Source organism: Balaenoptera physalus (genome assembly GCF_965194825.1).
Source record: "Balaenoptera physalus genome assembly, chromosome: 10".
In the NCBI taxonomy this organism is placed as follows: Eukaryota; Metazoa; Chordata; class Mammalia; order Artiodactyla; family Balaenopteridae; genus Balaenoptera; species Balaenoptera physalus.
This window is the reverse complement of record NC_138889.1, coordinates 89,208,238-89,223,704: the sequence shown is the minus strand read 5'-3', so window position 1 is coordinate 89,223,704 and position 15,467 is coordinate 89,208,238. Positions and strand designations below refer to the sequence as shown.

The window sequence follows — 15,467 nt, the reverse complement described above, 5'->3', positions numbered from 1 at the left end:
ACATGATTCCTGCGCTCAGCTCCACCAAGGGGGTGGGCCGATCACCTAAACCGCCCCTCCCGCCTGACCCACCAATTCGTCCCCACCCTCTCCCTGTTTAAGGGACCAGGTTGACCCTCCTCGGGGATCAAGCAAGGGCATCTGTTCTCACTCCCTCGTGCTGCAGCACAAGTCCCAAGAAAGCCTTGCCTGAATTCCTCATCTGGCATCTTATCAATTTCTATTGATTAAAGAGTCCAAGGACTCGAGTCTACAACAAACCTAGTGTTCAAGTTTGACCCCAATCCACTTCACGGTGGGAAAAGAGATTTCTGGAAGGCGTCTACGTTTTAGGGGGAAATCCGAGGAAGTAGAGCTGATGTAGATCAGGGCACATAGCAGCCTGGCCAACACACAGGGGGTGCTTAGGGGCAGAGAAGCCATCTCCCGCCTGGGATTAGAAGCGCCACAGTTCCTTTGGGGACAGGGGCAGCCAATGCAGCATTTAAAGGGGGAATCATAACAGCCTCGCTGCCATGCGCTGTGGGGTGTAACTCGTGAGAGACACTTTCTGTCGTCCACATAGCCTGAGCCAGTCACCCCTGCCTGCCTCTGCTCCCTGCCTTTCTCCTCAGCCCTCCTCCTTCTCTCTGGCTCTGTGTCTGCCTCCACTGTCTGATCTCTTCTCTGTGCTGACCTCTGAGGACCAGCATGATGGAACGGAAAGAGTAATGGCTTTCAAGTTCAGACTGGGGTTCACATCCCACCTCTACCCCACACTGGCTGTGGGATCTTGGGCAAGACTTCCATGACCCTCAGGCTCCTCATCTGTGACCTCCTGGGGGACAGGGACCAAACCTCCCATTCATCATGAATTCTCAGCTCAAAATTTGTTGCTTCACAAATAGAAGGTGTTCAGTGGTAATCTTCTAGACTCTGTTCTAAGTACCCTAAATACTTTTACATGTATTAACTCATTTAATCCACAGACCAACCCTATGATGTAGGTGCTATCATTATCCCCATTTTACTGATGAGGAAACTGAAGCTTTTTGAATGAATGAATGAATGAGTACAATGGCAATGGCAAAAATTGTTTATGTCAAAGTACCTGACCAAGGACCTGGTACCTCACGTCTTCCATAGCAGATCTGCCGCCCTTTCGGTTTCTCCTGGCATTGGGACAGTCTGTTGAGCACCCATCGCTGCCCCTGGGTTAGGCACAGCCTCCTCTCAGCCTCCCAGACAGGCTGGCACCCACCTCTGTCTGGGGCGTAGGGGCCTTCACTGAAGGAGTGAAGGGAATCTGCCCTCTGGATAGAAATTCCTCAAACAGCACCAAAAACACAAGAACAACACTACAACCAACGCTTCCACCTCCCCCTTCCCCTGGAGGAGCCTGCCCTGGTCATCCAAAGTCTGCCAGATGCCTGGGCAACATTTCAGCAGCCCAAGGCCCTCAGCACAAGATGGCCAGGGGCAGCACACAAACCTACAGCCAGTGCTGGGCAGCTTTCCATAACAGCAGAGGGAATCAGATCAGCTTCGGATGGTGCCTGGCACACCACAGGCATTTGTTTTGGTTGGCCAAAACTTTCCTTGAGGTTTTTCTGTAAGATGGTGTGGAAAAACCCGAATTAACTTTTTGGCCAACCCAATAATAAGTATTGAATTGATTGATAATTTTCTATGCACCATATAGTCTATAGGCGTTAACCACAAACTCCAGAACAGCCCTGTGAGTGGAGCACATTATCCCCATTTTACAGATGAGGAAACTGAGGCTTAAATGTCTATGGATCTCGCCCAAGTAGAAAGCAGCAGAACCAGGATTTGAACCCAGTCCTATCAGGCTCTAAAGGCTATGCTCTTGATGTCCTGTTGTCTGAAACCAAATACCTGAAGGGACTTTTTCTTTCCTTCTCCCCTAGTTCCCCCCTTTCAAGGCGCTCCCTAGCCATGACCAGGTCTCTCGCCCCGTCATTCCCTCTTCTGCCAGTAAGGCCACTCATAGGATCCAGTCCCCCCTGGTTTTCGCTGAAGGACAGAAGGTGACCAGGACCCCAGCAGAAAAACCCAGGGCTGGAGGCCCCTTCAACTCATTGGACAGAGTATGAGGATGTTAGTAAAGTAGAGCCTCCTTCGAGGGACTTCTAATCTTCTCCTGGCTGTCAGCCCTCACTTGTCTCTTCCTGGTGCAGCCTGTGACTCCTACTGGACGTCTGTCCACCCTGAGTACTGGACAAAACGCCACGTCTGGGAATGGCTCCAGTTCTGCTGCGACCAGTATAAGCTGGATGCCAACTGCATCTCCTTCTGCCACTTCAACATCAGCGGCCTGCAGCTGTGCAGTATGACACAGGAGGAGTTCATCGAGGCAGCTGGTGTCTGCGGGGAGTACCTGTACTTCATCCTCCAGAACATGCGCTCGCAAGGTCAGTGCCAAGAGGGCTGGGCTTTGAGGACAGGGGCCCGGTATTGGGACCAAATGACCTCTGAGGTCCTTCCCTACCATATGACTCACATGGCGAAATTTTATTAGCTGCAACTCTCTGTTAAACCAAATCCCCTGCTAACCAGACCTTTCTGTACCCAGAAGCTCTAGCATGCTAGAATCAGAGATTGGAGGTAAAACAGAGTGAGTTACAAGGAAGCAAGCTGAGTACATTTTTTAAAAAAAAAAGAAGAAGAAAGAAAGAAAAAGAAAACTAAAACACGTTCAAGGACCGCCCAGGAACCAGGCTGATACAACAAACTATTATGTTCATAAAGATTGTTAACCATAAAGGGTGGACAAAAAGAGAGTTCTGGTTGACATTTTATTAAGCAGAAGGAGAAGAAAATTAACTAGACCCTTTCCCTTCCCTGTTTCCAGAGGAGTCCGACTAATTGCCATTTCCTTTTATCACATTCCTAATGGTCAAGGATCGAATGGCCGCAAGGTGGCCCCAGTAGCATTATTTAACACCAACATGCCCTGCAAGAGTAGAATGTTGCTGGACAGGTTTTTTAAACCCGGAAACATTTTTTGAGAACATACAATTCTGTATCCCCATATCACAGAGAAAGGAACTGAGGTCCTGAATGGTTAAGTGACTTTTCCAAGGTCACACGGCAAACAGGGCTGATTCACGGAAAGTCAGTACAAAGCAAGGACTGTGAGATCAGAAAGACCTTTGTTCCAACCCTGGCTCTCACACTTCAGAGCCGCAGGTCCTCTGGCAAATGGCTTAACCTCTCTGAATCTCCATTGTCTCGGCCTCTGTGGTGGGGTTATGATACACACCTCCCTGGGCTTCTTGACAGGATTCAGTGAAACATTATCTGGCACAGCAAATAAGGACACAAATACAGTGAATGGCAACTGTTTTTGTCATCATGAATATAACCAAGAGGCAGAAATTTTAAAAAATAAAGAAACACATCTCAGCTCAATTTTAAGAAAGACCTTTCTAAAAGTTAGCACCTTCTTTTAAAAAGGCGGCTTCAGGGGACTTGCCTGGTGGTCCAGTGGTTAAAACTTTGCCTTCCAATGCAGGGGGTGTGGGTTCGATCCCTGGTCGGGGAGTTAGGATCCCACGTGCCTCGCGGCCAAAAAACCGAAACGTAAAACAGAGGCACTATTGTAACAAATTCAATAAAAACTTTTTAAAAATGGTGCCCATCAAAAAAATCTTTAATTAATTAATTAATTAAAAGGCAGCTTCAAAAGATACCTAAGGTAGGAAGCTCCCCGTCACTGGAGATAAGCAAGCAGTCTAATAGCCCCCTGCTTGATGGGGGTGCCATGGCAGGGATTCCTATTTGGGCAGAAACCCTCAGAGTACCTTCCAGCTCTATGATTCTTTGCCCTCCCCTTGATCTCCCCCATCACGGGTGCCTGAGAGCAGGAAAGCTAAGGATGGGGGGCTCGCAGGCACTGCTTGGTTTCTGCCCTGGGAGCCATAGTCCCCCTGGGGTGAGGAAGGGACAAACAGACCTGCTGTCCATTGTTATCCAGTCTCTGCTTGATTATCGCCAGTGACAGTGACCTGCCAGGAGCAGTGGCCTCCACTCAGCGGACCTTCCCTAAAAGGAGGCAAGTCTGAGCAAATCACAGAGGCTCAGGGAGGAGCTGGGGGCTCCATTCAGAACCATCCCAAGGGGACAGCATGAGGGCCCTGGTCACTGGAAGGCGAAGTCGGCAGGAGAGGTGGAGGGCGGAGGTGGCTCTCCCAGCACAGGAGAGGAAGATCCCCCGTCACCCGCTCCTGTTCTCTGGAAGAGGGAAGAGAGTGCGTGACTGACCAGAACCAACCATTCCTAGAAACAATGGCCCTAGGAATCAAGTCACAACTCTGCCCTGTTCCTGTCTTCTCAGTAAATGGAAACTAGTCCTCACATTGGACACCAAGTTAGAAAGCAGATGTCCTTTGGCCTGAGCTGCTACGTGAAAATGTGATCTGAAACTCTTGATTCGCCCCACTCTTCAGAGACCACCAAGGTGCCGACCGTCTCCAGACTCCTCTTTAAATCCTCGTGTCGGGTTCTGCATTTCTTGCAGCCTCCCGTGTCCATTTTCCTCTTTGACCCGCATGTAACAGGCATTCAAATCCCCAAGGGATTAGAGATCACATCCCAGATCGTAGACTCTGAGAGCCAGCAGGGAGGGCAGGGGTGTTTTTGTCACATGTTGCCAGTAAGGAACACGAGCCTGGAGACAGGGTGACTGGGCAAGCCTACACAGGAGTCAGTGATCCGGCCCAGCTGGGAGCCCAGGCCTCCTGGTCCCAAGCCAGAACTCAATCCCAGTGCCCACTCAGAAAAGCCTAGAAGCTGCTGGGATGCATGGCCCAGGGCTCTCTCCAGGTGGCCTTTAAAAACAAGGAGATTGAGGAATTCCTCGGTGGTCCAGTAGTTAGGACCTGGTGCTTTCACTGCCGGGGCCTGGTTCCATCCCTGATCAGGGAACTAAGATCCCGCAAGCCTCGCAGGGCAGCCAAAAAAAAAAACAACAAGGAGATTACATCTCACAGGGGTGGCTTCAGGGTGACCCTATAAAGGCCAGGTGGTCTCCAAGGTTCCTTCTGAAATAAAAGTACCCTGCAGAGGGCACGGTGGCTCCCCTTCTCCCCAATACCTCCCCTCCTGGCCTGGCTGGGGAAACCAGGATTGTATGTCATGGTTTGTGGATTTCTTTTTCTTTCCCAGGTTACTCCTTTTTTAATGACCCTGAAGAGACCAAGGCCACCATCAAAGACTGTAAGTAACTGAGTTCAAGCTGCCCGAGGCCGTGTTGAGGCTATTGTTGGGCACGTGGGCTTGATTGATGTTCTTGTGGGACCACACTCAACGTCTGATGACCTGAAACAGTAAAGGCTAGGAGAAGATGGCAGGAGAAACGCGGTGGACAGAGCATGGGGCTTCAGTCTGTGGCTTCCTTAACCTCCCCCAGACCCAGTTTCCTTGTCTATAAAATGGTGGGACACTCGCTGGGTTGTGAGGAGTTCAGGTAACAGTACATACAAAGTGCCTGACCTGTGCCAGCAGTGTAGATGCTCCAAATACTGGTACCCTTTCGCAATAATAATCATAATTACTAACCATTAGAGGCCTTGTGGTTGATAATGTCTACAAAGAATCTGAGCTCACTAAGCAGGTCACGTTTATAATTATAAGGTAATGGAGGATTTCAAATGGCCTTGTTGATTCCGAAAATTAACACTCACGGTTTCACTTCTGCAGATGGAGAAGGTTTAAGAAAGGGAACTTTGGAGCTTTCATTTTTTAAAGATGATGATGATGATGATTGCTCTTAGTTACTGAGACCCAAGCCAAGGTCCTGGCCCAGGGGCCTGGCCAACTAGGACAAAGTAGCATCCTGGGGCTTCAAGCAGTGTTCCCATTCAGCTTAAATAGCTATAAGATTAATAGCCATTGTTACGGTCTGTGAAGCCCTTACTATGTGCCCAGCGCAGTGCCAGGCCAAGTATTCTACCTACATTAACTTATTTAATCCTCATGATAACTTTGCTAGATAGTAATGTTATTCCCATTTGCATCTGAGGAAACTGGAGGTGCTGTAACTCACAAGTTACAAGTTATAAGTCAATGCTGAGCTGAGATTCCAACTCATCTTCTCAAAGTCTATGCTCTTATACACCGTGTTCTTCACAACATGCCCACAGGTGCACACACACATGCTCGCACGCTCCCAGACCCTGCTGTTCACTCTGCTGTCCACTCAGTTGAGACCTAAGACTCAGGACTCCTCTGGGTCTGGGCCCAGCTCCACAATGGTTCAGAGAACAGGAGATTTTCAACTTAGTACCTGCTGAAGGCGCCCAGGCCTGACCAGCTAGGAAACCGTCAGAACTGGCCCAAGTGAAGTACCCCAGCCCCTCTGCACTTGATCTCTCCTCTCCACACCCTCCCCACCTCCACCGCAGAAGCACCAGAGGACAAAGCCTACGGGCCTGGCTTTGCTGCTGGGCATCTCCTGCCCCTGGCACGGGGTGCAGGCTCTATGGCTGAATGCTAGCATCATTGGGACGTGCGTGTGATGAGCTCAATTCAGAAACTGCCACGCCAGCCTCCACCCAGCTTCTGGAGGACAGCGGACCACGATTTCAATCAACGACTGAGAACATATCCTTTGGCCACATTTTAACAGTCTCCAGTTTCAAAGCAACCAAACCTCTTCAAATCCCACAGACAGCAGAGAGCCCGGGCCATGTCCCCACTCGCCCTGCGGCAGGCACAGCCCAGCTGCAGGGGCACATTGAAGATGAAGATCGTTGTGAGACAGGGAGCTGCCCCCCAGGACACTGTGGACCTCCGTAGAGAAGTTTCGGGGGGGGGGTTCAGGGTGCTGCTGCCGCCACCACCTCAGACTGACCTTGGGGACGTTTGGATCTGGGAAGCTGCCTCAACGTGTCCATGCACTGATGGCTTCAGCCCCGCTGCCCCCACTAACACCCTCACCCCACCACCCGCCAAGCAAGGCCTCCAGCCAAGCCGAGCCGTGACTACCCTCAGAGCCACCGCTGAGGACTAGGAACAGATAAAACAGGGTTATTTATCTCTGGCAAGACCCGCAAGGGGAAACCCCCACCATCCCCACAGCCCTGCCCCGTGCTGACCCATCCCGTGTTCATCTCATCAAGCCAAATCTCTTCCATCCAAAGCACGTGGAGAAAGCATAAAAATTAAAAGGGTGACTCTTCCACTTCTTGCCATTTTGGCATTTCAGAGAAAGCTTGTTGTCTAGTCACCAGTTAATAATTCGCCTGTGTTTGTCTTGACGACTCCATTTGTCTTCTCTCTTCTTAAAAGATTAAATTAAAACAGTGGCCAGGTCTCCTCTGCAGGTGATGCCGCAGAGCGTGACATTGGATCAGATAGGAGGGCAGAACCCTTTCTCGGTCTTGATCAACCGGCCGTCAGCCCTGCTCACCTGCTCACCTGCATTCACCTCTCTCTACCTGGTGGCAACCCCACTGTCAGCTGATCTCACCTGAGCATTCATTGTGGCTTGGCCCGTGTGCATGGGCCCGTTTTCCCACATCAATACAATTCCAGGCTAAGGGAGGAGGAGAGGCCGAAGGGACCCCGAGAGTTGAAGTCACGCATTCGTGCCATTGTTTGTTCCAGAGAATGATGCACGGCAGTTATTAGAGCTGAGGGCCCTGATGCCGGACTGTTCACATGCGATCTCAGCTCCGATGTCGGGCAGGCACATGACCTGGACCGTGCTCCCCAGACATCGCCAGGGCTCGCTCCGTTCTGCTCAGGCATCTTCTTGTCCGAGAGCTTTCTCTGTTCGTTCTCATTACAATTGCAACATCGCTCAGCCCCTTCACCATGACCTCTATTCTCCCACCCCGCTGCATTCCTCTCCATGGCATTTATCACCAACTGAAATAGGCCGTGTTTGTTCACTGGACGTTCCTTCCCACTTGGGTGCAAGTCCCCTGAGAGGAGAGCCTGGGACCTGTTTCGTGATGTCCCTCCCGTGCCTGCTGCAGAGAGCACACTGTGCCTCAGCACTCGTGAGCCCGTGAGTGAAGGACCTCCGGGGAGACCCCCAGCCACTCGACACCTCTGTTTTCTTATACGTAAAATGGGAGAGCAAGAAACGTGCATCATAAGGGTGGGCGAGATTGGGTGAGCACCTGGCAGTAGCAAACACTCAACAAACTTTAATAATTATTCTTTAAGTATCTATTGAACACCTGCCATGAAAGACATGCTGAAGCAGGAATTGTGAACATCTGCTTTGAAACGGAACTGCTCTGGGTTCAAGTCCTGGCTCCACCTCTCTGGATGGAATTCTTAAACCCTGTGGGCTTCAGCTGCTCCTCAATAAATGGAAATAGCAATTATACCACAGAGGGTCGTGGCAGGTATTAAATGAGATACTGTATGTGAAGCCCTTACAAGCACTTGGCACTTAGTAAGCGCTCCATTAATATCAGCTGTTAGTACACATGAACAACGGACGAGATGGACCTCTACAGTAGATGTAGAAAGAGACCAATGCTGGAACACTGAGGAACACGCAGGTGCTATGGGACAGAGAGGGCTCTAACCCAGAGGGTGAGTTCCGAGAAGACTTCCTGACGAGGTTTTGTGAGAGTGGGGTCAGCTGGGTGGAAGTGGGGAGCGGGAAGCATGTGCAAAGGAAGCAGGAGAAAGTCAAGCCCCATTGGGACCATCTGACCCAAAGGAGGGACGAAGTTGGGGAGCAGCAAGAGATAAGCCTGGAGAACTGGGTGGAGGTCCATGTGTGAAAGGCCTGACTAACGTGGCAGCCTCTGCGTGGGAGACCACAGGGCACCACTGCAGGATGTCACACCAGGGAGTGACAAGACCCACTGGCACTGAGACGGGCCGAGCTGGGCAGTGGTGTGGTACACAGGACACCATTCCCTCCATGGACAGCATACTTATTCTGTCATTCAGTAGTTATAGCATCATGTCCCTACAGCAGGGAAGGTGAGTACAGTGCCGTACAGTACGGTGGCTGCTACACAATACTTACTGAGCAGCTACTATATGCCCAGCACTGTGTTAGGTGCTGGGGGATACAGGTGGGAACACAAATCCCTGCCCTCTAGTGGGGAAAGTCAGCCAGTGAGCAAAATAAATAAATATATAACATGTTCCATGGTGATGAATATGACAGCAAAAAATAAAACTAGCACATGGAGTGTTGAGTAGGGTGAGCGTGTGCAATTCCAGCTCAGGCAGTCAGAGAAGGCCTCACTGAGAAGGTGACTTTGAGCAAAGATGGAGATGAGGGCGTGAGCCCCTGGACATCCAAGGAAAGAGCACTGAGGGCAAAGGGAGCAAGTACCCCAAGGCGGGATGTGTCCGTGAGTTTCAGAAGGAGCCGGGAGGCCAGTGTGGCTGGAGCGGACTGGGCAAGTGGATGTGGAGGGCAGGGAGGGGTGATCTGGTACCACTTTTTATTTTTTAATTATATACACTTTGCAGCAATGTGAGTGTCTCAGACTTACAGCGTGATTTCTAATTTAACTCGGCCTTGAGTTCACGCCTTGCTTTCTGCTCTTCGTAAGCTCTACTCTCTTTGCTTTTACCTGTGTCCCTTCTAGTCTGTTCTCCACACACTAGCCAGAGGGTTCTTCTTAAAAAGTAGACCTTGTTAAAGTCCTAAGTCTTCGCTTTACTCTTTGAATAAAATCCCATGTCCTTACCATGCGCCCACGTGACCTGCTGGCAGCCCGGTGCCCCTACCGCCACGCCTGGGCACCCCACGGTCCTGCCTGGTCACCACGCTTGGATTTGCACATGCGGCTCCTTCCCTCTGGAACACCCTCCCACCTCCTGACATCAGCGTGAGTGTCTCCCTTCCGGGATACTCGTCCTGGCCACCCCATCTACAGCAAGTGCTTTCCTCCGCCTCGTTCCCTATCTAAGGCTTCCTTCCTTCATAACACTTAACGCAATGGCGATTTGTGTTTCACTTGTGTTTTCCTTGCCCAATAGACCTTAACCTCCAGGTGAGCAGGGACCAAGTCTGTCTTGTTCACTTTCTATCTCCAGCTCAGAGCCCGGAACCTGGCACACAGCAGGACCCCAGTGTTGAATACAAACGCTCCTTAAACCTACTAATTATTCCCAAAGAGCCCAGCACGTTGTCTCCTACCACAAAGGTGTTCAATTAATAGTTGCTCATTTGGTGTGATTTGAGGTCGGAATGTGGCCTCCAGCTTCCTTCTTACAGCTGTAAATCGCTCTGTTGCAGACGCTGTTTCCAGTTGTTTGAAAACAAGTGGCATCAAAAGTCAAGACTGTCACAGTCATAGTCGAACAAGTAAGTGTAAGAGATGTCATTTGTCATTGCTCATTTCTTAAAACCATTCATGAGACAAAGTAATCTACTTTAATAAGCTTTGAGACTCAGTGTTTGAGTGAGTCCCGTTATTTCCCAAAGAACATAGCAGAGAAATTGATGATTACCGTTATAAGTGTTATCAAAATCCAATTTCTTTCTTTTGACTTGGAAATGGTATTAGGAGAATTAAAGTAATGTTCTAACCATGTTAAATTTCTGAATAAGGGTTTGTTTCTCCTGGTCTACTGTGAATCCTTCTCACTGAAGTACTCAGAGATGATACTAAAGAAACCCCATGAGTTGGCAATTCTGTTAGCTTTCCCAGCTCTAAGATCTACCCAGGACAGGGTCAAGCCTGCTGGGTTTGGTTCTAACCATTTAACATGTATTAAATCATAATCCTCTAACCTGTGCTGTGAGGTAGGTACTCTTATGTTGACTTAAAAAAATGCACAACATGGGAGTTGCGAGTTAAGTTTTGGGGGGGCAAAATGAGGACTGCAGCCCGGGAGACAGCGGTTCAGATAACTGAGAAACTGCTCCGAGGAGGTGAGGGGAGGAACCAGGAGATACAGGAGTTTTGCAGCAAAGAGCAGGTAATCAGAAGGTCAGAAGATTATTGATTTTTGTTCTTTGTTTTTCTAACATCTTCATTGGAGTATAATTGCTTTACAATGGTGTGTTAGTTTCTGCTTTATTACTGGGCATATACCCTGAGAAAACCATAATTCAAAAAGAGTCACGTACCACAATGTTTATTGCAGCTCTATTTACAATAGCCAGGACGTGGAAGCAACTTAAGTGTCCATCGACAGACGAGTGGATAAAGAAGATGTGGCACATATATACAATGGAATATTAGCCATAAAAAGAAACAAAATTGAGTTATTTGTAGTGAGGTGGATGGACCTAGAGTCTGTCATAAAGATTATTGTTAATTAAAGAAAACCAAATATCTCAAGTTAAGGAATTCAGCGGTTTTCTAGGTATGGGAAGATGCAAGAGTCTGGGCTCAGTGAAATCATTCCTTTGATATGCACCTTAGCTCTCTGGGGCCAGTATCCTGTATTTTCACATCCTGAGTTTCCTCAGGGCTCACCGCAGGGAGTGGCTGCAGTCTGATGGCTGCTAGATGGCAGGGGTCCTTTTCAGCACTGAGTTACCTCGGGACTCACCGGCTCACATTGGAGGGTTGCAATCATTGATGACTGTGACATCTTTTGTTTATTGATATGGCAGGAAATATTCTATTTGTAAATATTCCATTCCATTTATAAATATTCCATTTATCACTTACTAACTCATTTTAGAGAGAAGATAACTAGAGAGATTTGGTTACAGAGCTAGAAGAGGTGAATTCAGGACCCAAACCCAGCCAGTCAGGCTTCAGAGCCAGTCTTAACTATGATGCAATGGAACAAGAGAAATACCAAACAACCCAATCCAAAAATGGGCAGAAGACCTAAATAGACATTTCTCCAAAGAAGATATACAGATTGCCAACAGACACATGAAAGAATGCTCAATATCATTAATCATTAGAGAAATGCAAATCAAAACTACAATGAGATATCATCTCACACCAGTCAGAATGGCCATCATCAAAAAATCTAGAAACAATAAATGCTGGAGAGGGTGTGGAGAAAAGGGAACACTCTTGCACTGTTGGTGGGAATGTAAATTGATACAGCCACTATGGAGAACAGTATGGAGGTTCCTTAAAAAACTAAAAATAGAACTACCATACGACCCAGCAATCCCATTACTGGGCATATACCCTGAGAAAACCATAATTCAAAAAGAGTCATGTACCAAAATGTTCATTGCAGCTCTATTTACAATAGCCAGGACATGGAAGCAACCTAAGTGTCCATCATCGGATGAATGGATAAAGAAGATGTGGCACATATATACAATGGAATATTACTCAGCCATAAAAAGAAACGAAATGGAGGTATTTGTAGTGAGGTGGATGGAGTTAGAGTCTGTCATACAGAGTGAAGTAAGTCAGAAAGAGAAAAACAAATACAGTATGCTAACACATATATATGGAATCTAAGGGGAAAAAAAAGAAGTCATGAAGAACCTAGTGGCAAGACGGGAATAAAGACACAGAGAATGGACTTGAGGACATGGGGAGGGGGAAGGGTAAGATGTGACAGGGTGAGAGAGTGGCATGGACATATACATATATATACTACCAAACGTAAAATAGATAGCTAGTGGGAAGCAGCCGCATAGCACAGGGAGATCAGCTTGGTGCTTTGTGACCACCTAGAGGGGTGGGATAGGGAGGGTGGGAGGGAGGGAGATGCAAGAGGGAAGAGATATGGGAACATATGTGTATGTATAACTGATTCACTCTGTTATAAAGCAGAAACTAACACACCATTGTAAAGCAATTATACTCCAATAAAGATGTTAAAAAAAAAAAAAGAGAAATACCAGTTTTTCATGCAAAACATAATTGTAGGATTAGTCCAGCCAGACAGTTGTAGCTATGGGATCTCAGTACAACCATACTGCTTTTCAGAAAGAAGAATGAAAACATCATTCGACTGTCATTTCATTAATTCCGTAAGAATTAGTTGGTAGTTCCATAGAGCAGGGAAAGTTCGTGAGCCAGTGTTGTTGGTCGATGTAAATAGGATGTCTCTGTGTGTGTTTTGTAATTACTTTAGTAGAAGAGGACATTTCACAGCTAGGTATGGTTCCCAGTAGAAGAGGACATTTCACAGCTAGGTATGGTTCCCAGTAGAAGAGGACATTTCACAGCTAGGTATGGTTCCAAGTAGAGCGCTCAGTCATCACTTTGGGAAGTAACTCCATGAAGGAGCATTTCTCATGGGTTCATGAGAAGTTGTACAACTCTTCGATTTTTCTGTTTTAATTTTTAGCTAACTTTTTTTCCTTCCCTAAAGGCCTCCAGAGCTCTCACCTATGGGAATTTGTACGAGACCTGCTTCTATCTCCTGAAGAAAACTGTGGCATTCTGGAATGGGAAGATAGGGAACAAGGTATTTTTCGGGTGGTTAAATCAGAAGCCCTGGCAAAGATGTGGGGACAAAGGAAGAGAAATGACAGAATGACGTATGAAAAGTTGAGCAGAGCTCTGAGGTAAGTGAACAGCACGAAATGCCGTGCGCCTTCAGGCAGAGTTATGTCAAAAGTGTCATGAGACAACACTTCGGCTCTTAGGTACAGGTGGGATTAGGGTTTGTAAACTGATACGCCGTCCTTTCCATTCTTGGCAGTGTTCCCTGAGGATCACTCTGAAGCCAGGCTATCAGACACACACACACACACACACACACACACACACACATACACGTTTTGAACCAGATGTGGTGAGGTTCAATCTTCAAGATGACTGGGAAAGGTTTAAGTGTAAGTTGATAAGAGGGTGTGAAAATACCAGGGTAACCAAAGACCAGCCTGTCACCTGAGAGGAATGAGGAAAGTGCTGTTGTTTTCCCAGGGTATGAACCCTCCTCACGTTCCTCTTCTGCTGTCTTTCACAGGTACTACTATAAAACAGGAATTCTGGAACGGGTCGACCGAAGATTAGTATACAAATTTGGAAAAAATGCACATGGGTGGCAGGAAGACAAGCTATGATCTGCTCCATCATCAAGCTCATTTTATGGATTTCTGTCTTTTAAAACAATAGATTGCAATAGACATTGAAAGTTCACTTTTTTAAAAGCCTGCAAACGTGCTGATAAAATTTCTCCACATCTCAGCTTACATTTGGATACAGAGTTGTTGTTGTCTACTTGGGGGTGATGACAGCAACCCTTAAGAAATTCCTTTTTTTTTTTTTTACCCGAGGGGAGGAGGGGATGATCTTTTGTGGTACCCTGATCAAACATCACTTCCCTAATGAAGAGTTGCAGAACCACAATGCCCCGTGCCATCGTGCTCCTCAGAGAAAAAGGATCCAATTCTGCCAGTAGAGGCTCATCCGGTGCTCCCATTCCAAAGGCTCAAAAGTTTTCACATAGTTAACTGTGGCAGCTCACAAAGCAAAAAAAAAAAAAAATGATTAGTTTGTAGTTAATATAGTAGAACGGGGTGAGACGTGGGTAAGATAAACATATTGTAGATTTTAGATTGTTAAAGTCAAATTCCATAGTAAAGTTTCTTAATTAGTAAAGGAGCTAAGCCATCAAGCTGGTACATAATTGGATTTAGCATAGGTTAATAGTGAGTTACTTAACCAGAACATCTTTTTAGCCACTCAGCAAAACTCCCATGGCCATCCTTCTGGAGTAACACAAAATTAGGCACATTCTTAATTCTTGCTGAGTGTATTCCCCCTCTTCTCCTAGGTGGGAGGCATCAAATGTGCAAAGAGTCGACAGACGCTTACATCAATTTCCAAATCACCTCTGTTTCTACGATTCAAGTTCTCAACACGATAAAATCGTAATTCATTGATTCTGTCTGTGGGCAAGACGTTACACCTTTATAGAACTGGGAATGTCTTGATGGCTCTGTAATGGCCCATTAAATTATGAGCCTCTCGTTTTGTCTTCCCACCCGATGTGTACGCAAGCTCTAAAATGCATATTTCCTTGACCAAAATAGCGACGCTGGATTTACACCAGTGAAGGTTCACAAGTTAAAGTATGCACTGACATTTTCTCATCAGTCACTGGTAGGTGAGCCATGAGTGACCTCCAGCTGGGTGGACTGCCCCTAGAACTCCTTCCCCAGAGCAGAAAGCCTCATGTGACGAGGCACTGAACGACAATACAGGCTGAGGGCCTTCATCCTAGAGTTTCACATCAAAAGTAACTGGTTTTTTAAAAATGTGAATGACTGTAAAATAGTCTATTTTTTAGATTCATGTGTTTTCCAGGTGGATACAGTTTGTAAACAATGTGAATAAAATATTTAACATGTTACACTGTCTCCATATGGTTCAATTTAGCAAGGCCGACTCAGCAAACATTGACAACCTATAAAACCTTTGATGACCCTTCCATTTCCTAGCATTTAGGAGATGGAGAGTCCCAGATAGCCCCCAAAAGATGCAAGAAATATATGAAGTGATCCTCCCCATCACCTTTCCATCCTAAAACAGAGGTCCCCTCACAAGATGGAAGGCATGGTCCACTGGGTCCTACAGCTATGTTTTTGTTTG

General features: G+C 47.2%; 1 protein-coding gene across 6 annotated transcripts in view; it reads left to right on the top strand.

The window, feature by feature from the left end:
* Positions 1–15,228, top strand: part of ELF5 (E74 like ETS transcription factor 5) — a 30,844-nt gene extending 15,616 nt beyond the window's left edge. For 4 of the 6 annotated variants that reach the window (XM_082410591.1, XM_082410592.1, XM_082410590.1 and 1 more), the window contains 5 exons: positions 2,181–2,414; positions 5,170–5,220; positions 10,229–10,297; positions 13,240–13,435; positions 13,840–15,228. In XM_082410591.1, the coding sequence (XP_082266717.1) occupies positions 2,181–2,414; positions 5,170–5,220; positions 10,229–10,297; positions 13,240–13,435; positions 13,840–13,936 (647 nt within the window). In that variant the 3' untranslated portion in view covers positions 13,937–15,228. The remainder of the gene's footprint in view (positions 1–2,180; positions 2,415–5,169; positions 5,221–10,228; positions 10,298–13,239; positions 13,436–13,839) is intronic. The other 2 variants (XM_082410593.1, XM_082410594.1) reach the window with 2 other exon arrangements.
* Positions 15,229–15,467: the final 239 nt, after the last annotated feature.